Below are 27,257 nucleotides of genomic sequence, written 5' to 3'. Positions count from 1 at the left end.
CCCCCGGAAAGCCTAAATCACAAACTGCATGAGCATCGACTGGCTATTGAATCAAAAAGGAGAGAAGGAAGGGAACAAAGGATAAAGTCATCTGTTTTGTCCTTTGTACAAGCAGGAATGGAGAAGAGGTATACTATTCCCTGTCAATAGAGGAGAGGGAAATGTCTGAAGCAAGCTTCCTCCTATTGCTTTTAAAGTTGGATGAGTGGGAGACCTGAAGTTGCGAAGGTGTGAAGCCTTCATGCAGCAACCTGGAGAAAGTCTAGGACTGTGCTTCCTGATTAGCACACAGGGCTTGTAAATGTGTTTTTGCTGTAGCAAAGGCATCCAGCCCCTCCAGAAGTAAGTATAAAGGGTGGCAGACTGGGACTCATAAATGGTGAGGCCTACAGGTAGTCAGTTGGGAAGCTGAGCCTGGTTGAAATAAGTGGCTTCCAGGATGCAGGAGAGCTGGAATTGCCTGTCCTCAAAATGTGGCACTCTATGCTTTTATGTTCTCTTTGTGGAGTAGAGATTCTAAGTTTTGGAGTTTCTCATTTGTAGACATTTTGGCTTCAGTAATGGCAGCAGGAGAAACAGAAAACTTTTTCTTCCTTCCTTCTTTTTTCTTCCCCCAGGAGATTTTTGACTGTTTTCTGAAGGGAGCAGATTTTGGTCTTTTTCTCTCATCTTCCTGATCTGATTGAAGAGCAGTGGGGGACAGAATTCAATCTGTGATTTGCATGTGTTCAATCCTTCTGTCCCAAATCTGTACAGTGTCATTCTGTGCGGCTGATAACAGCTTTCTCATGCAGCACTTATATCTATGTGAAATTATAGTATCCTTCTTTTTTTCTCTCCTTTTTATTTCTTTGCTTCTTCTTCAAAGCTGCAGCTAATCCTCCAGGCACCAGTGCTATCTTTCAACAGACTCTGACTGATGCAATGCTGACTTCACATGGGATGGGATTTGGGAGGTGCATTTTTTCACCCAGGAGGATTACAAGCTTCGTCTTGATACAAACATTTTTACACTACAGGTGGTAGTGTTGGTGCCTCAGGACTTTGTTTTTGGCACTAGAAAGATACACTGCAAATTCAGGAATGCTCCTAGACCTTCCTTTTTGTGTCAATTTTAGAGCTACAAAATCTCCATTGATGTTGGTAGTTGCCTAGAGAGTTTAGGGGTCTGTTATGTTTCAGTTTTGGTCAGGTTTATATATAACTATGTATAATATAGGTGTAAAAATATATGTTTTACATACACACAACCTTATCTTCTGTGGTCATCATTTAGGTGCTTTCCTGTAATGCATTAAGCAGTGTGACTGCTATATGAGATTTGTTTTGTTCTTTCCTATCCCTGTGAGGGAAAGCAATATATGCTCTTTTAAGATTAGTTTTTGAAGGTTTTTTTTTCATATTCTTCTTGTGAAAGAAAAGGTATGCATACTTTTAGTATGCCTACTATGAAGTCTTCTACATGCCTCATCCTACCATTGACATTCTCCTCAGAATCATGTTATGCAGTTGGTCTTGTCAAATCTGTGACATCTGTTTGTGGCAGTGGTAGATGGGCCTGTAGCTAAGAGCAGTGCTTTTATGATGGAAAACCTGGGGAAAACAATTTGTTTTTGTAGGTCTTCTCCAATTACTGATCTGAAAAATAGCTACCAAGTGTAGATAGATTTAATTGATGAAAATGCCTTTTCCCTCCTGGATTCTTACAGCTCTGGACATAATTAATGGACCAAGTATGACAGCTTGGTTTTGAGCACTCATTGCTACTATCCTTAGAGCATCACTTTGCTCATGAAAACTTATTTAAGCAGCTTTAGTCTCTAGTAAAGCATCAGCAGACTTGCATTGCTCCGTGCTTTTGAGGGACAAAGGAATAAAGTATGAGCCAACATCACCTGTAACTGATTAGGCCATGGACTACTGGAGATGTTTTGGCATGAGGAAGGGAAGCCATGAAATGTGATGATACCATGACTTTCTTCTGTTGCTTCAGATGATTGCTTGATGTTTCTGGTGATCAGTTCTTCAAGGGAGTAAAAATTTGGAATTCTAAAGCATTGTTTTGGATACTTGTGTAAAATGCTCTGAAATGCATGGAGGTTAAGGACTGGTAGTTTTTAAGGAGGAGTCTTGTCAGCAAGATTCTCATTGCTGCAGTTGGTTTAAGCTGGTGGGAAACTATGCTTTCATAGAAAGAGAAGCCCTGCCTTCTCCCTGACTCCAGCCATGTGGTCATGCACCCTCCCATGTACAGGTGTTAGGGATTACGTGGCCTGTAGCGACCACCTTTGTTCCTGAATCTAATCCTTCTCCTTTCTGAGGGATTAGTTTCCAGGAGGATCAGCAAGTTGATCTGACTTGCAGTTTTCTTCTGTGATCCCTACTGTGCATGCAAGGGGTGAAGTAGGGATGCACACTTGGGAACCAGAGAGGAAAAAAACCAGAGCGATTTACTTTGTTGGTACAGTGATTTTTGCGGTGGGCTTAATCTGGCTCTAAACCCATACTCTTAAAAGGTTTGTATCACTGTCTAGCTCAGGGGAGTTTGAGGTTTAATCCCTTTATACTTGGGCCGAGTGATGTGCAGAAGGAAGGGGCAAGTAGAACTGAATTTGTAGGACTGCAACTGTCTAGAGCTTTGACTAAAAATGTTGGCTATATTTACAAAGGAACCTTAAGAAATAAAACAAAAAAACCCAAATGGTGCTTTGGCAGGGTTTTAAGATTTGACTGGCCCTCTCCTCTGCTATTTGCTACAGTGCCTTAGGTCTGCTCCAGCTTGGAGGTTTGCTCCACTGCCAGTTTCTCTGTACCTAATTTAAGATGTTTGTGTGTTCAGTGGGAGGGTGGCTCCCTTTTTTCCTTCATCTGAATGCTGCATAGGAAGATACACGATGCTGTAATTTCAGGAGCCCAATGCTTTTAGATCTCTTTTGTTCTGCATTTCATCTGTAGGCTCAGGCAGGGAAATGTTACTTCTTAATGCAAAGAAGTCTCCAGGGACTGCACACAGGAGAGAGGTTTTTAGACTAAATTGTGAAGGAAACAAGCTTTAGGTGAATGTGCTGTGACAGTCCCTGCCCACACATGCACACTTACAAACCAAGCAGTAATTTCAATTCCATTTTAAAGTTGGGAGAATTGCAGTGCTATCACCTTCCTAAAAGCTTTGTGAAAAATGGCGATGGGGTGGGAGAGATACAGACAAGTGCACCACGGAAGGCAGGACGGTCAGGACTTGTGGATTCTGCACTCCATATGGAGCAGCTGGGGTCTGGCCACACCGTGGTGTTTGCTCCCTTTGCTGGAGGGACCGTGGCAGGAGACATGGTGAGGGAGGCTGTGGTTGTAGCTGCAGGAGGCTGGAATAGGAATGGCTGCAGGGGACATAGGCTACAAATCAGCGAGGAACTAGTTTGGGTTAGTTCCACTGCCTTGTTTATTCCATTGTCTTGCAGGCAGGGAAGGGAGGGGGCTTTGATGCTTTTGTGTGGTGCTGGCAGGAATGTGCATTCTGGGGGTTTTGAGACCTCCTGGAGGGGGGTGTGGGTCTTTTTCCAGTGGCTTCAGGCTATCCATAAAGACAATAGGGTGGAACTGAGGCTCTGTGAGGAGTTTGTATGCTGTTCCTGAGAACTTCCTGGGCTTTAACTAGACCTAAAGCTCGTAAAAAGAGAGAAATGCATTGGAGGCATGTAGGATGCTGCAGGGAAGAACTGTGTCTGTCTCCTGCCTGCTTGACAGATCCAGATCTCGCAGTCTCCCAGGTTCCTGGGGTGCAGCAGCCTGGGGCTTTATTACTGCAGTCATCACAAAGCTCTCTGGCACCTTTCTTGACCTTTCACAGGCCCAGTTTCTTCCTATGAGCTCGTGCTGTTTAATCATAATCTTATTTTTGTTGTTGATGGCTGTATTTGCACACAGGATATATAAGAATATCCAATACCTGAGACTGCTGGAAGTCTCTCACTTCGTTTTTCCATTAATACATAAAGTTCTTGTCCCTTCTGGGCAGAATACAAGCAGCAGCAACTATTCCCTTATAAGCAGGGCTAGCAGTCCCATGTGGACCAAACTGAAGAATTCAGACTACTTGCAGACCACTCTGGTTAATTTTGCTCTCCGTGGTAGCATGATCCTTCTTACAAAAGTTTTCAGAGAGGCTTGCCTTGCTTCCCTGCAATGAAATGGAAACAGTAGCTTACTGCAAATACCTAGTTTGATCCCCGTATCAGGTGGATGGTGTTTTGTTTTGTATTTTTCTCTCTTTCTTTCTATCTTTCCTGTCTCCCAACTTTTTGTTCCTTTTTCTTAAAAGTTTGAAACAAAGCATGTACTTAAACTCAAATCTGTTCCAAAGAGAATGTGTTCCTCTTCTGTGAGAGGAGATCCTTTGGTAAGTGCTCCTTTTCTCTTTGTTTTAATAGTGTTCTAGCTGTGACAATTGCTTGCATGGGAATGCTTCATCCCTCCTGCATAAGTTATTTGCCTAGCTTGGGATATCAGCTGTAGCCTGCCATCCTGTGCAGTTTGTCTAGGCTGGGTATTTTCGGTAGCTTAGGCAGGATTTTGCTTTTTTCATATGCTTTGCAGTAGGGAGCTGTGACCACAGCTGCCATGCAGGTAACTCAGGGCAATCATGTTTAGCAAGAGCTTTGCATGAGCAGTGAGGAGGTTTGTATAACACAAGTGGATTCCAAGGAGTCCTTGGTTAATGGCTTAGAAAACCTGTTATTTTAAGACTTTTATTATTTTTATAAATTGCACTCTGGTTACAGAGAGCTTTGGCTTGTGACCACATCCCCTTCTACCTGTCTGTGGCCCATAAGAAGGTGGCAGTCAGCTATAGGGTGGATGTAAAAAGAAAGGCAAAGGTGTGTTTTCTGTAGTGGAATAGCATTGTGTTATAGCAGGAATCACTCCTTACTTTTCATATGGAATTGCTTAATTGGGATGTTGAAAGGTTAGCTTTGATTTTGTTTTGATACTTCTCTACATTTTTGTAGGCAAATGTGTAGCACTCTGGTGTCTAATTAGAAGGAAAACCCTGAAAAATACTGATGTGTGTGGGAGAGATGAATAAAGGTAAAGCAAAGAGGGAAGGGTAAAAGCAGGCTTTATTTCTTCGTAGAGATAGGAACCCTTGCAAGGGGAGTAACCCTGTAATAAACTGTTACATGAGGATTTATTCTGGTAAAATTCAACAGTCATGACCTCTACTTTTCCCTTTTAAAATACTAGTGAATGGCACTTTGGAAACAGACACCTCCTTTGTCTTCAGAACATGTGCTGAGGCACTAAGAGGTTGTTCCCTTATCAGAAGGAGCCTGTCAGGGGTTGAAATGGCTGGATCAGTCTCAGCTGTCCTTCTGATCCTTGGTACCTCTGAGGCAGTAGGGGAGCCATCACCCATGATGATGTGCTTTGCATTATGGTCCTTCTGTCCTCTTAAGAACAGAATTAGATCTTTTGTGTGTGTCTGGAATATTTGTCTCTGCTGGAGTGGGTTCTCAAATGCATGTGCTGATTTATGGTGGAGAAATGGAAGATTTCAAGGGCTGGAATTCAGGGTATCCCTGAATGTGCACAGCTACCATTTGGGGATATTCTAGTTGTGGAATGACTTGCTGTCCATTTTTCCCCCAAGCTGATCATATTAGGTGCAATTGGTGCCCTGGATACTCTTTGGGATGCACTTTGGGGTGTCCCTTGTAAGCGGAGAGAGCTGCCGTGCTGTGCAAGTTGCTCTCAACGAGGGCAACTCCCCCTCAACGAGGGGGAGTTCATTCCCTTTTAGAGGTGCCCTTTTGTTCCCTGCTGTTGCAGGGAGAGGAGCTTTCCAGGAGGGGGATGAAGAGGCCAGACTTAATGGTCTTAAGAGTGGATTTGCTATTTTTTTTTCTGTTTTGTGAAGGAAGGCCTGGGAGTTGTTTCTCTCTAACTGTTTCCAGATGGTGCTGCTGGAACACAAAGATTTCCAGTGTGTTTGGGATGGCGGCTCTGAGACCCCCAGCCCCCCAGCACTTCCTGTGCAGCTCCACAATCCTGCAGGCTTAATCAGAAACACTCCTGGCTGCTGAGGCAGGCTGCCCCAAGCCCTCTGCTTTCTCCCTCCTCCAGGCTTTTTAACCCCTTGCCATTACAGCTTCAGCCCATCAGCCTGCCCACCTCACTTCTCTCCTTTCTCAAGATGGCTGTGGGCACTTGCAGTATTCCAGAGATGAAACTGCATTTGGCTAGACTATTTGAACAATTTATGTCTTTGGGGAAAGGGAAGATGGTTTGTAATGTGAACCTGGGAAAATAATTTCTGTAGCTATGTAGGGCAGCTTATGCAATCAGGCCAGTGTGTCCAGGGCACAGAAAATTTCTCTTGCACCTATTTGCCTGCAGCACTTAGTATACAGTATGATTTTGTCAGAGTCGTGTGCTGTTGAGCCTCTATCTCCTTTTTGTGCCAATTTCCCTTAGAGCAAGCCAGATTTAATTTTATATCACAGCCTCTTCACACCCAGCTGACAAATTAGCTTCAGCTTTTTTCTTCTGAAGGTAATATGACAACTATAATTTCATTTGCAAAGTAAGAGTACTCTTGTTTCTTTTTAGCCTTTGAGCAACAGCCTGTGAACATTTGTAAAATCAGCCAAGAAGCTTGTGATCAACTGACTTCCCTTCTGGATCCATGGTGTCATCTCCCTCATTCTGTTCTCTCCTGTATTCTCCATCCTGTTTTTTTAGAAAACAGAACAGTGAACCGTCTACTAAGGGAAAACTCTGTAGTCCTCTTCACCTTGTGAAAGCTTGTAGTCATCATGTTTGAGCAAGCCAGATTTTCATGCCATGAGCATGTTGCCCTGTAATGAGTTGGCTTAGTGTAAATTATGTGTGAAATGCTTCCTCAGCCCCATGTAACAATTCTGGCATCCAAAGGTGCCCCCAGTGCTGGATTTTAGAGCTTTGTTATGAGCCCTGTCCTGTTTCTGTTGAGTAAGAGCATGAAGATGAACTGCCATTTTAAAATGCTTCTGCTTAGTAAAAGAGGAGGGAAATCAATATTTTGTGCTATTGACTTCTGTGCATGCAGAATGTCCTTGTATTTGCTGGATCACAGACGTCACACAGTGCACAGTATTCCCAGGGGCTTTAACTTGCACTGGGTCTATTGTTGCCACTGTAGGTCATGGACCAGCCGAGTCAGACTGTATTTTCTTCATGCCTGGAGCAGTATGAGGATGCTACCATATGTAGTCCAAAGAAAGTGTATGTTTTGCACATTTAAATGACAGTAAATTAATGAAATCTCATCTCTCTTCAACTATATTTGAGTAGCTGAAAACATCCGTCGGCTGATCCAGAAAATGAAAAACCTAGCTGGAGGAAGGCTGCTTGTGACCAGAGAGCTGCTTCCATTATTTAGGAAAAAAAGTCAGGGAAGAATCAGCATTGTTATAAAGAATATGTATAAAATACTTCAATTTTAGCTGTGGAAGTGCTTTTTGTATATGAAAATTCCCTTTCTCTGCAGCATTAGACTTCTGTACTGTAACTCCATATGGACACTGTCAGCTTAAAGCCTGAGTATGCATTTGTAAACTTGTTGCATCGTGAATATTTTAACAGACCTGAAAGTATTTAAACTTTTCTGTGTGGTTTGGTCAGATGTGTATTTGTCTGTGTTTCATTCTGCAGCCTCTGCTGCGCCAATCAGTTATTCTTCCTATTGTATACATATGATTTCACAGAAAAGAAGTGCCCGGAGAGTGGAGTTAAGAAAATAGGTATTTCAAAATACAGAAAATTGCACTGACACGTTTGGGTGGCATCCCTGGGGCTCTATTAAATGGGGATGCAGCCATCCCCAAATTGCCCTGTTCTCTCTGACCACCTTGTGGGCTTCCCTAGCCGACTGCTCCAGACTATTCAAACTCTGGTCAGGGCAGGAGACTATTTTTATTAATCTGACATCACTTTCCTTTCTTGTCTTTACTGTGTCACTGGGCTTCCCGCCCAGGGAGCCTCTGGCAGGCCTGGCCTCCCTCCAGCTGGGCTCCACCGGGGTCCTGCCCCTTCCTGATGGCCGGGTGGAAGGGCTGCGGTCCCACAGCAGGCAGTGGGCTCTGTGGGTGCCATGGCCCTGCTACAGGGCTGGGCGTCCAGCTTTGTGGAGCTGAGAGGCTGGAGTGGGCACCTGGGACAGGGACCCCCATATGCTGTGGGGCTGGAGTGGGTGAGAGACTGAAGGTGGGAGCTGCATTCCCTGGAGCCCTCTGAGGCACCAGGGACATGGCAGCACGGGGGATCTCCTGCCCCATCCTACTGGCTCTGCAGAAAACGCGGGATTTTTAGGATATGGGGAAGCCCGGAGCAGGGTGCGGGGGGGCCTAGGCTGGAGGCTGCTGTCGCTGCAGCAACAGGGCCAGAATTCCAGGAAGGAAGAGGGGCCGGATGAGCCTCTGTCCTGGCCTCTACTGGGCTGCACAGCGAGGAGCTCGGGGGGCGCTTCTCTTCTCTCATGGGCACCGGGTCCGTTCAGCCAGAGCCCTGTGCTGGCAGCTGCCCCTCTGCTTTTCCCTCCCTCAAGAAGGGTCCTCGGCCATTGGGGTGGGTTTCGGAAGCCAGGGCTGTGCTAGCCAGCATTCGTCCCAGCCACTAAGGGCAGCCGTGCACAGTGTACTTGTTGTGGTGGCTTTTATCAAAATCTCAAGGTTTTAGTCCCCAAATACACTTTAAAAAAGGAGGGGAATAGGGGAGTGGATGAGTGAGAAGTGGGTGAAAAGTAAAATGTAAGTCCTGCTACTTGCATCCAGCAAATTGTACGGGTTGTTGATGTCAGGGCACTAACAAGGAAGCAAATAAATGGAAGGTCTTCACTAGATGATGTGTGCACATGTGGAAAACAGCCAAAGCCATGAAGCAAGTTTAATTGAAAGTGAAGACAGCTGAAAGGAAACGTCCCATACTGTAGACACTGTTATTGGTGCTGCAGAATGATTAGCAAGAGCTGTATATCAAATTAGGATAAGTATCGAGGGAGAAGGGTGACATTAAGATCCATTTAAAAACTGCTTAGTTCAGTTTTTCATTAATAATTGTTAATTCACCCTTAGATGCTACTTTCCCCATTAATTTTATCCAAAGACAATTTGGGGTAGGAGACAGCGCACACAATTGAGGAGGCAGACTGAATGCATCAGATACACTTGGACAAAGAAATGGTTATTTCCTTTTTGTTTATATGCAATAATTTGTGCAAGTAAGGGGCTGATAAAGAATTGCCTATTTTCTTAGCAACTGATAATAAGATCAAGGCATTTACAGTTTTAGCAGTGCTTTGCCACAGTTAAATGCTAAAAAGCCTTTTTCAAGACAATCCCTCCACCCGCCCCCCCTTTCCTCAGCGCAGGGTTTCTGTCTTTCAAGAAGTAAAACAAAAAAGATGGTGAAACCACTGGGCTGTGATGAACAGCACTGGGATTTCTGTCTGGCTCATGATCTTGACTTTTTCGCAGCTGTCACTTTCAAATTAATAGCTTCGTAGCCAGTGTTTTCAGCCTTTTTTTTTTCTTATTGTGAACATCTTATTCACTGTGCTCTGAGAAAGTGGCTTCTGTTTGTCTAGTTACAAGTCTGATAAATGTGTAGTTTGTGCTATCTCATCACTTCAAAATCTCGTTTTGCTTTCGGGAGGAACAAGTAATTTCTTGTTGCCTTTTTTTAATTGCTCTGTGTAGTCCAGGGGTTTCTGGCTTTCTGGTGCAGGAACTCTTCCCTTGTTGCTTCTTTACAAGCTATCAGGTTGCTGCACCACCCGTAGCTCTTGGGGGCAGCCAGAGCAGAGACAGATGAGCTGTTCCTGTGAGTTTTGCTGCTGCTGTTTGGAACCCAGCAGGTGGTTATGGAACTTGAAAGGACTACATTAACCTCACTCCACTTATCCTGGCATTGCCACAAAGCAGGAATGCTGCAGATCCAGGGAAGAGATTGCTTGGTCATGTTTCTGAGATTATTTTTGCAATGGAAAGGACTCAGCACTTCAAGCTGAAGTTTGGATTCAGCAGGAATTGATTTTCTGGCTGGGGGAAGTGTGGATGAACTCGCTAAGCTAATGGTTCCTTCAAGCAAAGTTTTAATCTGCAGACTTTAGGTTTCATTCAGCTATCAGGAAAGAGTTGCTGATCAGGCCTCAGTGATTGTTGCATCTGGCAAAATGACAAGTTGTGATGTGAAATTGTTTGATTCTGCGGTCAGGTTAGTTCAAAAATAAAATTATTGCATTTTTAAGCTAAAATTTAGTTTTAATTTAAAAAAAAGGGTAGAAGGACTTTCAGACCTTCCATTAGGTGTTAGAGTTGTGACGTTTTCCATAGAGGAATGACTTTATTCCTGTCCTTTGAGGCCTTTCATAAGTTAGTGCCACCTGCAGAGATGATCACTTCTTAATGGCATCTTTGTTGATTGGCAGTTCCTTATATTTTTAAGATGTGTCTAATTGAGCAGCTCTTAGAATTTGTTGAGTTGGGAGGTATCAAAACTCCCAAAAACTCCAAAGCCTGGCTGTTCTGCTTATGCAGGAGGATCTGCTTTGAGCTTCATTCATCTGCAAATGACTGTGCTGAGTTTATCTTCTGACCTGGGGCAGTACCTGTGACTTGCAGTGGCAGACCTTACTATTGCAAGTGCCAGTGGAAAAGGTCTTGTGTTTGCAAGGCTGGGAAATGAAAGAATGGGAAAACTTTGATATAAATGGGTGGTAAAGACTTAGTGGATTTGACTGAGTTGTGACTTTTATCCTGTCAAATCTATTTGGCCTGCACAGAGGCTGTTGCTGGGGTACAGCCACAGTGGTCACCCATCCTATGGAAGTGTGGAAGCCCATGTGTGAGATCATCCATATGGTTTGAATAAAATCCCGTATGTGTTGCAGAAGGCTGATTTCTGGTATTAGCTTCCAGTTTTATTCTCCCTACTCTAAAGCAAATTGCAAGTGCCTGAGAAGTGCCTTTCAGTGGTAAACAAAGTAATGAAACATCCCAGTGGCAGTTTGATTTGATTTTGTAGGCTAGTGCTACCTAACTCAATTTCTTTATGAATGTCTGGCTGCATGTTGGCATCGAAAGAGAATGTAATTGGCAGGAGGGAGCTGTGTGAAAGGGATGGAGTTATCTGGGGATTCCCTCTCCCATCAGGCTGCTGCCAGAAGGCAGAGTCCTTCTGTGTTTGTGGTGGGTACTTATCTGTGTCAAACCTTCCCTCTCCCTTTTCCACTTCCATTTGGTGAGATTAGTTTTGTTCATGTGCAGTCAGAGGAGGAGATTGAGCTGTATCCCCAGCCTCTGCTGCCTTAGATTGCCTACTAGCAGGGGTTTTCTGTGTGGATGTTGCTGGACTGTGCTGTTCCAGTTGCAGGAGTTTAACGCTTTCACTTCTTGCTCTGTTTGGTTTTCAACAAAAGCAAACTCCGTATGGAATAATCATGCAGCAGGCCCCAGATTCACCATTAGTGACCTGTAAAATTGGCAGCACTGGAGATTATTGGCAGGAGACGGTTTCCCTAGGCGCTTCCTGCCTTCTCTTGGAGAGTTAAGTTCAATTAGAGCAATGATACGCACAGCAGGGATTTTGCAAAGAGTCCAGTACTTGGTGGTAGCATTGCTGTATGAAAGGCAAAGAGATATCTTTGGCCTTTTTGTGACCTTAGTGCTCCAGCTGCTGCCCTCTTTCTAACCTCTGCTATCTTGGAACTCTCACTAATGTAACCCTCGTTCACCTCTTCTTTTACCTCCTGATGCAACCATATCCCTCAGACATTACTAGTCTGCATTCTGTGAGGTTTGTCCTTCAAAAAATGAAGTAGAGATTGTGGGATGTGGGGCATTTCCCCTCCATTCAATTTTTCTTGTTTCTTTCTGGCTTCTTATATATTGTGGAGTGCTCTCAGATCTCTGTAATCATCTTTGTCTTCACACTTTTGTGATTTGCTTCTACTTTCGAAACTGTTCTGTTTCTAGCTGTGGTTTCTTGGCATCCAGGTTCTGTGATTTCAAGAAATCCCACAAAGTTCAGTTCTGTCTCTTTTCTGCCACAGCCTCGTGATGACAGTCCCTCTTTATTAGTCCCTTATGTGAAGAACATAATCCTGAAAATAACAATTATATTTTTCTTTCTTTATTGTAACTTTCAGCTTGCATTCACTGCCCGTATCTTTAATATCTGTAAGGGCAAGTTGTCTATTAATTCCTTATTCTCTGTGTAGAAATCTTTCTGGTTTTGAGGGTATTGAGAGAGACTTGCACAGGAACTTGTCTGAGATACTGACCTTGCAGGTGTGTGTATAAGTACTGTTAAAAGCATGCCTGGAATAGTCTTTTAAGAGAAGACCATCTCTCCTGATATAGGGTGGATGTTTATGGTATTTAGACATACATTGGTAAAATGCAGTTTGTGGGATAAACAATCACAGTGCTTATAACGTGTACTTACACTGGGAGAGAAAAAGACTAACTGTACATTTCCATCATGGTGTTGTTTGTTCTTACTTAAGTTTATAGTTTAAACCCAAAAGCTTTGAGTGATGTTGTAGTTGATGGTCTACATTTGCTTCTTCCAATTTCTGTGTTTTTCCTTCTGTTTCCAAAGAGTTTGTGGAGTTCTGTGCTTAACCTGCTTTCTGGCTGCTAGTATTTCAGAAGAATGTGCTCACACAGTGGCCAGCCTAATTAATTTCTGTTAATCCCCAAAAATTGGCTGCTAAAAGTTTTGTTGTCCTTGAAGCTTTCATAGTGTGCATGCTACTGTAGCATGAGAGCATGAGGAGAGGGTGATTGTTTCCTGGCAGGTTTCCACAGAGAATCCCCTGGGCAGGCTTGAGGTAAAGAGGAAGAGAGGGATGATGGATACAAACTTTAAATAGCATTGCTAGTCTCTACACTGAAATAATAGCACCTTGCTTTTCTGCAGGAGTTGTGTTAAATTGCATTTTGTGCAAACTGTGAAATTGTGCCAGTGGCCACAGGCCCTGTGTAGGGTAGGAGACCTCTCTCTGGTAGGAGCTGGTCTTTCACTCAAATGTCCCAGGACAAAACCTAAAACATCTCAACAAAACCTCTTTCCTGACAGTGATTGTACATCCCAGTCAGCTTCATACCCATAATGTATTTGCTTTTGACAATTTGAGATTGTTTTGCTGTGTTTTGTCAGGGCCTCTCTCCCTCCTCTCCTTCCCCAAGAGCTACTGGAGAAAGTGCAGGGCTGACTTGAGTTCCTCCTCACAAGTCATAACAGGAGATAGACTTAGAAAGTGATTGTGGAGGGTGGCTGTTTCCTTTCCTTTCCTCCTCCTCCTGCTCCTCCTAGCATTCTGCTGGGAGTTGCTTGTGAATGCACAGGGGTACCAGGGTGGAATTGATACAGACTTTGTCTAGTTTAGTTTATCCTCTGCTTAGACAGAAAGATGCATGCCTGAGGCATGTGAGTGCCCTTTCCCCATTCCAAAGAGGTTGTGTTGGAGGGAGAGGAACCAAAAATAAATTTAGAAACAGAAATAAACATTTAGGAAGTATTATGTTATCTTAATCCTCAGTGCACTGCTGAAATAGAGATGGGTCTGGGAATTTTCATAGAGAAATTCCACAAGTGCTGGAGGTTCATATATTCCTGCAGAGAGGATGATGGAGTTGCCAATATGTGACCAAATGTGTAGGCTCAGAGTCTTTTCTGGGCTGAAGAAATAAGGCCTAGAGGATTCATTTCCTGTTGGGATGTTGCAGAGGCTTACTGGGGTGTTTGAAGTTACATTGACTACTTTTTAACTTCATATTAAACTATTAATATTGTTTTGAAAAGGAAAAAAATGACATGTTTACAGCTAATGCTTAGGGAAACATTTCTTCAAGACTGGGCGAGGTGCACAATAGCTTCTGTAATTTTATGTTCTGTTTTGTTTAGTTTTCATCATAGTAAATGTGTTTGCATATCAAAATTTTTTTGAAAAGGACCAAAATTATACATAACTGATTTTACAGAGGGTAGAGTAGGATTACTTTACACTTATTTTATGGCTTTGATTTTGTTTTTCCTTTTACACAATTTGGCATATGCAGTTGAAAATAAATTTTAGGTGTATTGGCTTACATGGAAAAATGGAAGTTGGCAGAATACTTTAGCCCATTCTTCCCCCATTTCATGCAGGGTCTTGTCTTTGGCTGAGTTAAGACAGGCCTATATTTCCTTGCTTTCTATTCCTTGAAACTCCTACATTCACTCTTTGTTTTCTTGTCTTGCAGAACGAGCCTCTGACTTCAGGTTATCATGGCTATCCAGCAAGAGACAATCAAGTAAGTGTCTGATTGCAGTTAATGTATCTGTCCATGCATCTCTGTACACTTAGGGGTGTTTTGTCTGACAGTTTCCTGGCTGTCACGTTATGGGGTGGAAATAGTTTTGTTCTATTGTGGATTGTTTGTGGAGACATATGTGATTAATTGACTGGGTTTTTATGGCTTCCAGCAATATGTAGCAAGGTGCCTGGTAAGGGGTTAAATATCATCCACGTTACTAACAGCTCAGGAAATTCTTGATACTTAAAAATGTCACAGCTTAGAATCCCTGTCCTAAGCTCCCACTGTATCTTCTCAGTGTTAATGAATGTAGATGTTCAGTGCCAGTACATGCTTGGCCCTGTTTTATACTTATTGCTGTGATTCTGGCATCTGGGGAGCCAAACAACACTGAGTTTTTGTGAGAGTCTGCTTTGCTGGTGGAGTAGGGAATGACACGTCCTGTTGGGTTGTTTCTAATATCTGTGAACTTGTCTTGCATTCCTTTCAAGTCCTGCAGGGCCCCTGCCCCTTGCTCTTATTCAGGATGTGTTCCTACAGCAGTAAAAATTACACTGTTCAGTGCACTGCATCTGTAAGCATTCTCTTGCCTCCTGACAGAAGACAGAAATCCCAGTTGATGAATTTGCACGATGGAAGGAGGAGATGCTTTGGAACAAATGAAATTTAATGGTTGTAAGATAGAACTGTCACACATTAAATCTCCCTTCTTAGAATGAAGTTTTTTTCAGTGTTCTGCAGTGCTACTGCAAAGCAGAGTATGAACCAGTGTAGCAGGAAATTAATATGCACGGAAAATCAATAATGCAGCACATTTCAGTAATGAGCAAATAACAAAACCAAAATCAAATTCTTTAATACTCTCAGGTACTGCTATATAAAGAAAGCGATTTTCATCATCTCTTGATGAGGTCTGGGTATATGTAATAACAGCTTAATGGGAGATGTTTTTATGAAGGAAGTGCAGCATAGTGCAGCCTCAGCAGCTGAAGAGCTTAAATCTTTGGTGCTTGGTATGTGAGTATGAGTTTATAGGAGGAAATTATTCAGAATGTCTTCTGGGATATATTAAACTGCTAACTAGCACAAATAAATACTACACACTGGGATGATGTGAGGGTTGTGTTCCTACTCTGTCCAGGCTAAGTGAGGTAAGCTAGGCTGTGAGGCAGATCCTTAAAGTGGCTCATATCTTTTGGCTTTCCCGTTCTGGTAGCACCTCCTGTACCTTATTTTGGTGCTTCACTTTACCTACCTGTTTAGGGGTGTTTTGATACCTACCAGTGCATCCCACTTCACAGGTTTCCTCTTTCTCATCCCATAAAAACTCTTCTGATTTGAATGTCCAGAACTGCTATTGCTGGCGGATTGCTAGATCAGCATAGATGGGCATGGGAAGGCATACTACAGCCAGGATGTGAAATGAGAATTACAGCTTGGGCAGCCCTGGGGAGCTCTATATGGGTGAGCACAGGGAGTAATGAATGCTAGCAAGTGTGTATGTATTTCAGATGGCAGATAGGTTTTTCTTGGAGGACAAACAGCTGCAGTTTAACTTGTGTGTTTTCATTTAGCAAATGCTTGTGAAAATATTTTTTGGCTGTTTCTTGTTTGTTTTGTTTTTTCTTCCTGCTCTCTATGACATTTTGATCCATAGTAAGTATTTGTCCTTCTGTCTTGCTTGTGTCCCTGAAGCAGCTTAAATTCAGATCTGGTTTTCACTAATGAGGTTTCAAGGCTTTTAGCTAATCTGATTGCGAGCCTTTAACTTGATAGCAGCAGAAAAAGAAGTCTTCTGTTGCCACAGGCTGGGGCTGGCATGGGAGATCAGCAATGGCTGATCCATCACCTGCTTTTTTGCACTGGGAAAGGAGGAAGTGACATGGGAATATGTGTAGGGGTCCTCACCTTGTAACAAAGTCATTATGAGATACAGGAGCAATTGTGTTGGATTTCCTCAAATTAGGAGCTGGATTTGAGCTGGTGAGGGTAAGTCAGTGTATCGTGCTCTTCCCCATTGCACTTCTTTACTGTAAGTATTTGTACTGTGGGTTTTTTCCCACACTGTTTTCTTAAGGAGAAGTAACAAAGCAGAGCTTATTTTTAGGGCTTTTCATCCTGTGACCACAGTAGTCAAATTCTGCTCTTTCTTTCACTTTATGTAGCATCCTGCTCCTCCTTCATTTGTTTGAATGCCTTTTTCGTTCCTTCAAGCTCTGAATGCTGTTAATTGCTGGCTGCAAACCTTTCACTGTGCTGTTTTTACACCCTCTAGTGGTTAAATCATACCCAGATGTTCCAGATTATTGGAGTTTTTATTCCTGCCAGTGGAAATGTGTAATTGGTTTGAGTCCTCACTTTGACCACTTGGGAATGCTTAGGTCTTCAGAACAGAGTTTATTTTGTATCTTTTCCCACGTATTTAAGCGTTCTGTTGTCACCATGCATGAGCAGCAGTACTGAAATAAATGAGATGGGGTTCATGTTGAGGCTCTTTCTCTCAGAATTCTGGTGTTGTGTGATTGCTTTATGATAACTCTAAGCTCTGGGTGGTTGTGCAGCCCCCTTGTTCCTCCCCTGCCTTACCAGAGGGCCAGCTTGCTGGACTTTTTGTGGTCAGAGGACCTGGGGAGCATGGGTGCTAAATCATTATTGTATAAGTTTGCCTAAAAAGGTGCTTTCTGTTGCCAAAGTACTGCACTACTGGATCTATGTTACAGTCCTGTAAAGAGCTGGAGAGCTCTCTGAGACTGTTCTCAGAATTCAGGGTTTGCTCTGAGGATGCCTAATGGCCATTCAGGAATGGCAGAATACCCTTCCTTTTCCCAGAGCTAGGCTGATGGCAGGGACAAAGCCCGTGGTAAAGGGAAAATGACAGAACATTGGTGTAACATAGTGTAACATTGCTAACTGAGATGAGAACTAGGTCTTTTGGTGAGGAGAGCTTATTCTCTCGGGACTGTTCGGTTTTTCAGCCCTCTGTTAGGTCTGCCAACAAAATGGTATTTCTTTTTTTGTAATGCAAGTGCCTGCCTAAAATGCAGTGAACCAAGACTTCTTTGCTTCATTTCCCGAGCTGTGACAAACAGCTCTGAGGTACTTTGAGCTGGTCTCAACATGGAAAATGACTGGTACAGCTATACTGATACAGCTTTTACATACAGACAAACTCATCAAGAATACATATTCTTCTTCCAGAAGGCTGTTGCATGCTGACTGTGCCAGCTCATTTTGTATATAGCCAAGGCCTATATTATATTGCTCTAGTGCTTTTCATGTCCAGGTGTATTAGACATGATATCTGAGTTTTGTTAGAGTGCTGAATACTGGCACTACTGTGGCAGAATTTGGCAGCTGCACAGAATAATTTTGTTCCCCAACGGGAAGCAAAATGAGCAAGAACACCTTGTTTAGCTGCCGCTAAAGGGAAGAGAGGAGGAGAGAGAGTTTGTGGAAGCAGGAGGTAATTGCACACACCAGAATTGGGTCAGGATGTTAGAGCTATTATACCTCTTCTGTTATGGAAAGTGATCCTCAGCTATCACAACGGGTTAGGATATTGGTTTGAAGCCTCTTTTAAAAGCTTGTACTTCCCTCAGTACAATTCTTAAATCAAACTGAACCATTGGCTTGGTGCTAACGTGGTGGAAACATTGTTACCTATCACAAGTGACATTTCCTTCAACAGCTTAATTTCAGTGGTTTTCCATCTGAGCACTCGCTAGGCCTGACCTGTTGTTCTCCTGTATGTAGATGAGGCTGCAGCCCAAGGTAGTGGCAACTGCTAGGAACAGCTTTATCAGTATCCTCTCAATTTTGAGTTCAAGCTTAAGGTGAAATGCTGTTAAATCCTCTCCAATTGCCAGCTTTTTCCCCTGGCTCTTCACTCCCTTGCTGTATTGGAATATCTGACGGGGCATCGCCGGCTCCAGGCAGATGTGAACGCTGCCTTCCCTGGGCTACAGACTGCTGAGGGGAAACTGAAAGCAGTGGTGGCAGCCTGTGAGAACAGGAAGCCTCCACATTGCTTTTTTCCCTCCCTGTTTGTTTTCTTTGCCCAGTCCTTCTGATGTGGGGAGTTTGGCAAGGAAGACCTTCATCCTGAGATGTGAAGGGTGTGTGAGAGCTCTCATGGGGAGGCAGGACAGCAGGTCACTGGGCTTCCTGTTGGAGCTGGCTGCACAGAGGCACTGCTGCTCGTTGGCAGTCTCTTGGCAGCAAGCAGCAGGGATCTCCACACAGAATTCAGAGAGGGAAACCTGTCCTCTCTCGTTTGTGTGATCTGGGACTCCTTCACCTATCTTCCTCTTCTCCATTATGTGGATGAAGTGTGAATTTGGGAATATTACCACAACTTGATTAGCAGCTAAGTGGCCCAGCATTGATTAGGATACCCACCCAAAAAAATCTCTTCATTTAGTACCAACCGACTTGAGATGCTTTTGCCATGAAGCAAACAAAAATGTCATCCTGGAGGAAAATGGTTTGGTCACTTGTTTGTTTTCACTTGTACCATGATAGCACCAACCACAGTCTCTCTAGTGCCCTGCTTGGCCATTTTTGTAACAAAGACTCCCTGTCTCAAAGTTCAAATCTAAATAGTCTTCCTGAAAAGTTTTTAGTTTTTAATTTGCTTTCCTCCTAGTAACTGACCATGAAAAGAAAACCTCCAGTGTGTATGTTATGTGTCTCTGTAATCTGTGAGATGGTGGCAGTGGAAGTGTAAAGTTATTCAGGAGTTAGAAAGGAGAATGGTTTGTGGTTTTGGGTTGTTTGTTTCTTACACTCTTTGTTTGAAAAGTGTATTTAGTACAAATTATTAAACTCAGAGTCAGAGAGAGGTTCTAGAGAGGCTCAAATAAAGTCTTAACACCTTACTCTGTGAGTAAACAGCCAGGACAAAGATCAGGAAGCTTCTGAGATCCTCCATATAACATGGAGAAGACCATGCTTGGTGTTCCTTGGTACTTTTAAGGAGTCCCTCTTGGCTTGAAAGCAATCAACCTGAAATCTGGGATGACACCAAGCTAATGAGGGAAAACTATACTAAACACTTTCCTTATGTTTAAAATTAGGTGGATTAGGGTAAGTCTGCCAAATCTGCTGTGTCCTGGCTCCTACAGCCCCTCTTCAGGCAAGCAATGAAATGTTTCCACACTGTACTACAGTACTGAAGGGATATTCTATTACTGACTTACCTGCAGTGTCCCATAGAAAATATTGAGCTTCATTTCAGAGAATGTAGTCTCAGCAAAAATGTCCAATGTATTCAGGAGGTGAGAAGCATCTGTGAGGTGTCTGCACACAAAAGGGTTCAAGAGTGTGTAGGGGGAGAACTGCTGGGATGTTACTGTGTCTTGAAGCTATGAAGAGTTTGGGCCAGTTCAGATGTGCTTATGGAAAGCCATTTAACACTGCAGGAGGGAAGGAACCTGAGAAGTCCTTTACCAGGTTGCATCCCACACTGCTTATACTCAGTATACTCAGAAGGTAAAAACGTGTTGAGAGAGTGAAGAGAGTTAAAACAATGTAAATTGTGGTATGTGAGAAGGAAGATAGAGAACAGAACGTTTAGCTAAAAACTGAAGGAGGAGTTGGTTACAGACTGAAGTTTAAACAATTAAGGATGAGTTGGAAAAGCAAGATCTACTGAGACTAATCTGGTGATGCATCTCCCCTGAATCCAGAACTGTCTTGGTCAGGCACTTGCTGGATCATTTGAAGCATGAAGAAGTGGTTCCTTGTTTTTTCATGCCCAGACTATATCCCTAAGATGCTGCAGGAAAGATACAATAAGTGGGATTAAAAAAGTTGTAAGACACAAACCACCAAATAGCTTAGCTTGTTATAAACCTTCCTGAAATTTCACTCTGAACCAATTCTCTGTGCTTATATTAGCCACATTCCTCCAAATCTCTCCTTTCCTTTGTTTAGCAGATTTCCTAGCATCAAACCCCTTAAATAATACAGGAAGCACGATGCCTTGCAGTTGACATGAGTCTTGCAAATAGATCACTATGGCTGTTTATTTATTCCCCTCTTCCCTTCATGTCTGCTGCCTTTCTAATCTCTGAATACAAGGCATGGAATCCTTTCCCTACAGAACCCTGAATACCTTCCAGAAACATATCCAGCGAACTCCATGCCTTTCTCATAATCAATAACAAAAGATAATAAGTAACCGCGTGGAAAAAAGTTGTAAGAGAAGAAATAGTTAAGAAGTGCACCTAATTCAGATACATGGGAAGACTTCCTCGAAGTAAACTCCTTAAGACCTATAAACAGCTTCTCAAGGGAAGTAACAAATACCTTGCTGATGAATAGTCCCGGCCAAAGCTCTGGGGTTGTAAGGCGTTGGCAGGAAATGGGCTTGGATGATGTAATACAAATTCCTTTCATGTTTGAGTCCTCTGGTTCAAGCAATTTCTCTGCTTAGGGGTTAAAGAGAGGAGATGTGAGTCATCCTTAGGAGAGTACCAGGAAACCACTTTTTCTCCCGTGGTGACCATATGAGTGTTGTTCCATGTCTTATCTTGGAGATTCCCAAGCCCCTCAGTTCCTTTGGCAAGAGGGACAGCATCTTGTTTAGATTTTCCCTTCCGAATGATTACGCCAGAGTGTGGCATGTGTGTTAGAAATCGTCTGGATCAGTTGTAGGACTAAAACCAAATGGTGCAGAGAAAATGGCCTGTTGATAGCTATGATATCCTATTGAGGGCATGAAAGCAGCTATTCCGGGTCAGACAGAAGGTCTCTGCCTTCCAGTGTTCTGGCTTTGACGGTATCTAATAGCAAGTACTTAAAACAGAGGGAGCAGCGCCAAGATTTGGGGATACTTCCCCTCTGCTGTGCTCTTGAAGCAATCCTGTGGCTTTGGGATTTCCTGGCTATAGATTTTTATTCTTTTTTATAGTCACCTGTGATAGATTTTTTTTTCTTTATTGAATTTCTCTAAGTGGTTTCGGAGCCTGTCTAAACCTTTGGCATCCACAGCATCCTGTGGCAACAGTTCCCTACTTTAGGTATTTTTTACGGGGAAAAAGTTCTTCCATACATCACTAACTTGAAACTGAGGTGGTTTTAAAGCTCTTGGGTGAGGGGGACTTGGGGTCCTCAGCATATACATATCTATCTATCTATCTAGATATCTATCTATCTGTCTATCTAGATATATCTATACAGATCTGTATATAGATATATAGATATAATTTTTTTTTAAAACTGCTTGAATAATACCTGTGCAGCTGTTATTTCTAGGTACCCAGAAGTGCCGCAGTGAGTTGCTGCCGGACAACCCGCGCTCTTGGCAGCGTGAGCTCAGTGCCAGGGGGTGCCCCGCGGGGCCGGGCGGCGCTGGCGCTGCACTGCCTGGAGAGGGCTCTGTGCCGTGCCGTGCCGTGCCAGGGGGTGCCCCGCGGGGCCGGGCGGCGCTGGCGCTGCGCTGCCGGGAGAGGGCAGCCGGCGCACGGCCAGCCCAGCGCTCCCCGCCCCGGGCCGGGCCGGGCCGGGCCGGGCCCGCCGCCTCGGGCTGGCCCGCGCAGCGCAGCCCGCCGCACGGACACGGGGGCTCGGCCTCTGGCGTCCCGCAAGGGCCTGGGGGTGATTCCTCATGGGTGCTTCTGGAGCGGCTCTTCTGGGCGAGGGAAGTTGTGTTAGAGGGATGGGGAGGGGGCAGCCCCTTCGTGTGTCCTGTGCCGCCGTTTGGTTCGCTGAAGAATCACAGTGGGAAAGGTTTCCACAAAAGCCTTTGATCTGTAAGCAGAGGCAGATCCAGGAGGGGTGTTGGAGGAGGAGTGCTCAGAACAGCCTTGCTTTTAGAGAGGAGCCCAAGCAGGCACCCTCCAGGCTTTCCTGGCTTGAGCAGGATCCTGGCCCGAGCTGGTTTCTTCCAGAGGGAGGGGTGCTGCCCAGCACGGCTGGCACTGTGAAAGATGGTCCCTCCTTTGGGCATGCAGAGCCTGGGCTGCCGTGGTGGCTTTTCTCCAATGTGCATTCTGCACATCATGAAATCGCACAGCTTTCAAGTGAATGAAGAGCATGTACATGAATAAATATTAGTCTTGCATCTTAATTTTTTTTAAGGGTGGCTAGAGATCCCAAGAAATTCAATTGGCCAGTGCAGTTACAGAATGTGGAAAGATCCTGGAAAAGATCGGATGCTTATGGTCAGATCCTTTACTAAAAGAAATTAAGCCAACAGCAGACATACATTGCTAAGTTTTAAGGGCTAATCATGTCAGATCAATTTTGTTTTTTTGTTTGACATGGCAGCAGGCCTGGCAGACAGAGGAAGCTACTGGCTTTGGACATAGTCCCACATGACCTTTACATAAACTAGACAAATGAAAGGTGAAATTAAGAAGGGGCTGAATGCCTCATTGGAAAACCGTATGTGGAGCAATTATATCATGCTTTTCTCTGTGTGTGTGTCTGATCTGGAGTCTTAATGTGGTCTGGCTTGCTTGCTCTGCTGTTCTCTAGTGCTCATCAAAATTGAGGGTAATAAAACAATGACTGGACATATGTATGTGCAGGGCCTGGCAGCCTTTGGAAGGTAGGATTAGAAATTGGAAAGATCACAGTAAATTCCAGAAATGCCCTGAAATCAAACAATGTGGAATTATACAAAACCAAGCAGGTTTTGTTAACAAAAGGAACTGTATATGCAATATAAAATGGCAACTAACTGGCTAAGCAGTAATATCCAAGGAAGGATCTGGGGTAATAGAAGATAACAAACTGAGTATGTGGTGCTGGTTTTTGTAATCTTGAAAACCTGGAATGCATTTCCAGGTGTGTCAAGTAAACTGCAGAAGACAGTTATTCTTTGCAGCTTAATACAGCAAGTGGAGCACTGTACCTACTTGTAGGCACTTCAGGACATTACACAGGTGAAATCTGGAAAATGTCCAGGGAAGACCAAGAAAAGGAGGCTCAGGGAGCCTGACATAATAGGAAAATACCAAGCTTGTTCCTTCTTTTAAAATGGACAGAGTAGAAAATATGGAGGATGGGGATTGATTATTTACTATGTCCATTGAAGACAGCTTAATTGGTATCAAGAAAGGCTTAAATTGGATATTGTGGAGTAAACCAACATTTTTTGATTCAATGTAGTGAAGTAGTGGAAGGGTAATTTAGGGGATCAGAGTTCTAGTTTCTAAGAGTCTGTAATAACAAGTTAGGAAATTCCTGATGGATGTTTGTCTAAACATGCTCTGTGCTGTCCCTGAGCATGGAGGACCTCTTGTCTCCCCTGCCCTGTATTTGTATTACTTTGTGACAGTAAAAAGCCAGTTGTTACCACTGACATTATTCCACAGCCATACAACTGCTCTTTTTTTTTTTTTTTTTTTTCTGGTTTGTTGTTGTTTTTTTGGTTTTTTTTGTTTTTTTTTTTTTTTTTGGTGTGAGTGTGTCTAAATTGTAAGATAGGAGGTTCCTCTGCTCCTATATGATCTTGAAAGTGCCCAAGATCCTTTCTTTGTGACAGCTGCCTCAGCTCTGTTTCTTCCTGAGCATCCTTATTACTCAAATGGTGTGGGGTATTCAGCATCTCTGAGTCAGTCCTTCGTTCTGTCTCACAGTAATGATGTCTGCTGTGTATGGACCTTGGACTGGTCTGATGTTTTGATTTCCCTTTAAGCTCTCTGGTCAGATTTCCATTATGAATGTGTTTAGAAGAGAGATTGTTATTATTATTTTTCTTTAATTAACATAAACAAACCTGTCCTTGCTACCGTACCTGCATGAAGAAAGGACTGAGAGGATTGAGGAGGAGCATTTGCTCACGCTGTGTGCCTTACAGCAAGTCCGGCGCAGCTTCAGTGGGACCCCGAGTAAATGAACGGGATCGCTCTCTGTTCTGCTGGCTTCTCCTGCATGGTGAGTGAGCAGCTCTGCATTGCCTGGGGAAGGATGCAGTGTGCAAGCAGCCTACCTCAGCCAGCTACACAGATGCTCCTGAGAATACCTGGTGGATGGAAGATGGTTTCATTCTTCTTAGTATTAAGGGAGAAGTATTTCCAGCAGTAGCATAATGTTGCTCAGAGCAGGCATTTGCCAGATGGTTTCAGCTCCCCCGAGGTTTTGGGATGTGAAAGGGAAGGGGCCAGGAACACACTTTTGATTCATTCCATTAGTAGATTAATCGGCACTGTCCTGGCTTAATAAGTCTCTTAGATTTCCCAGTGGAAATGGCACATGTAATTCTGCCCAGGTCACGCTCTGCACCCCTGTGTTGGAGCTTTCACAGCAAGATGTTGCGCTGCCGCAGGCAACATCTGCAAAGCAAGACTGGGGGTGGGAGGGGGCAGGTTTTTTGGTGGAGGGAGAGGTGAGAAAAATCTTTTTAGTAGAAACTGTTAAATAATGCTTGTGGGAGTGAAATAGGTTGTGAGAATCTTCTTGAATTCTGCATTTTGGTGGGGATATATTTAAAAAATATTGCAGTGATAATTTGATGTTAGGAGGCTTTTTTCCCCCTTCCCCTCTTCCATTCTGTATTAATTGCCAGCTAGATTGCATTTTCCAGGAAGTCTGTGATTAGAGGACAAGGGTGCTCTTCCTGATAAAGGTCAGAGGCTGCTGTCTCCAGAGGCTGTTGATAAAATGATGAGAACTGTCTCATGGATTTTAACTGAAAACCTCAGCAGATGCTGTGCTGCTATTTACCTGGGGGTATGGGCAGGCAGTCCCCCATGACCTGTCTCTTCCCACCTCTGTTTCCAAAGGCCAGCCAATTGTTCAGTGCATTTAGTTTCTGCTGCTGCCCATACAAGAGGTTTGTAGCTCATGGAGTTTTAGGAGGAATCTGTGGTTTTAACTCTTGCTGCCTTTGGATTTCAACAAACTGCACTCTGATGTCACAGCAAGCTGGCTTGCTGCCAGGCCCTGTAAAGGTTTAGCAATAGGATTGCATCTCATGAGACCCACTGAAATTCCTTTGCAGCTGGATTTTGTTGAGGAGACACTTGGGTACTACCAGCAAACACGTCTTTGTGTTTTCTGGTCCATTGTTCCTGCTACACCTGGAGAGCATGGGCTACCCTTCCTTACAGGTAAGGAGGACAGCAGTGGCTTACACTGGCAACAGTTTGATCCTCATCTTTATTTCTAGGGCACCTATCACCCTGGCTCCTTGCCATGGTCTCTCTAAGCTAAAACAGTGCTGCTCATTTCCAAGTGCTTGGAGAACAACATCTTGTTTTCCAACCATTTATGGCAGCTAGCTCCGATCCTTTGCAGGGTCTGGAGGAAGACTGACAGGGGCCAAAGGAGTAAATGTCATGAGACTCGAGCTTTCTGTTGAAAGCTGAGATAGAGATATTTTACATCCCGTGGTATATGTAGCCAGATTTAGGCTCCTTGGTATTTCCAGTAGAATGGCATTTCAGAACTGGGAGCTGAACTCTGACAGCAGCGTTGTCCCCAGTTGCTGTCAACTTCACCCCAGACAGAGAACTGCTGTTTTTCTTGAGCAGCTGCTGCTGCAGAGCAGAGTACGGGAAAAATGATCATCACTGAAATAATTTGAAATAGACAGATAGAGCCAGCCGTCTGAATTTTATTCAAGAATTAATCTAATCACTGTGTAATATGTTCTTACTGGTTTATCCTACCTAAAGGGCAAAGTTAACTACATTAAGCACAATTTGGAGCATTTGATTTCCTTCAGACTTAGACTTTGGATGCAGCTGACTATCTGTGTACGAATTTCGAGGTTTCTGGGCGTCTCTAATCCAGTTTGTAGTGACATTACCATTAGATAATCATAGAAGGGCCTTTATCTGAAAGGGAAACTACATTCTTCAGGTCGCACAAGGATGAAAAAAGATTGTTCTGGTCATTGTTGCTTTCTGGAAATTTGGGAACAGGGGAATGATTTAATATATTGTTGCTTTGTTATCCAAGTGAGTAGTTTCTCTAGCAGTTACAATACTTATCAGATGGCGTGGTTACACTTCAGAGCTTAAATCTGGATTCAGATAAAATGAGACTATTGCATAGAACCTAGGACACAATAAATGCATGTGTTGACTAACCATAGTTACTTCAAACCATTCATTTCATCTAAACCAAGTGAGTTGCTATTCATTCAGTCTGTCTTTATTAGAAAGGGATTGGAAGAATAAGGAGATTGCAATTAATATCTAGTGGAAGAGCCTGATTTTGCCAGGATTTGATCAGAAAATGCAACAGAATGGAATTCACAGTACTTTTTGTTCGGGTATGGGGTTTTTAGGTTTGCTTTTTGTCATGGTTGCCTGTCAGAGAAAGAAGGAAGGAGGATGAGCCTTAATGTGAGCTGAGCTGAAGGTGTTTGAAGGTCACAGTATGTGACCTCACAGACTACAGTGATGCTGAATATCAGATCTATAGCCAGTCTGCTCCTATGTAAGTCAAAATCCTCCTGATTCAAGTACAATCACTGACACAAATGCCAGTTTGTTCGGACATCCCATGTGACAAAGTGCGGGTGTTTTCAGTACTCAGTGCATGTGAGATCTGTTAAATCATAGGTGGGTATCTATCTGTAAGCCTCTTGGAAGTCCCATATTAAGTGTATACACTGAAAAGACTTTGAAGAATAGATTCTCTCTTGTTTATAAAGTGGGAGACCAGTAGTGCAGTTAGTCTTTACACACACATGCTTCTCTAAATAGTCTTATGCCCATCGTTCCCCTAGGGACCAGTCAGATGGAGGGAACTGTTTGCTGCAGCCATGAGAGTAATCCAGCTAGATGGTGGTGGCACAGGTATGGTTAAAGAGTGCTTTGCTCAGAATGAGATCAGAAACAGAATTGCATTTCTGACAACTGACCTTTGCTGATCATTGTGAATTGAAGTTGGGGATATTATATTCTATAACTAAAATTTTCCGGTAGCTTTTCTGTCATCTTGAAATCTTTCTCCGTTTTA

At 43.5% G+C, this 27,257-nt stretch overlaps 1 protein-coding gene across 1 annotated transcript in view; it reads left to right on the top strand.

Annotated features, from left to right (window-relative positions):
• Positions 1–27,257, top strand: part of RBFOX2 (RNA binding fox-1 homolog 2) — a 170,386-nt gene that overhangs the window by 20,959 nt on the left and 122,170 nt on the right. The window contains 1 exon segment of the mRNA XM_030959453.1: positions 14,283–14,333. Coding sequence (XP_030815313.1) covers positions 14,283–14,333 — 51 coding nt within the window.

The sequence above is a fragment of the Camarhynchus parvulus genome, chromosome 1A (genome assembly GCF_901933205.1).
Source record: "Camarhynchus parvulus chromosome 1A, STF_HiC, whole genome shotgun sequence".
Classification (NCBI taxonomy): domain Eukaryota; kingdom Metazoa; phylum Chordata; class Aves; order Passeriformes; family Thraupidae; genus Camarhynchus; species Camarhynchus parvulus.
This window is presented reverse-complemented; position numbering and strand designations above follow the sequence as displayed.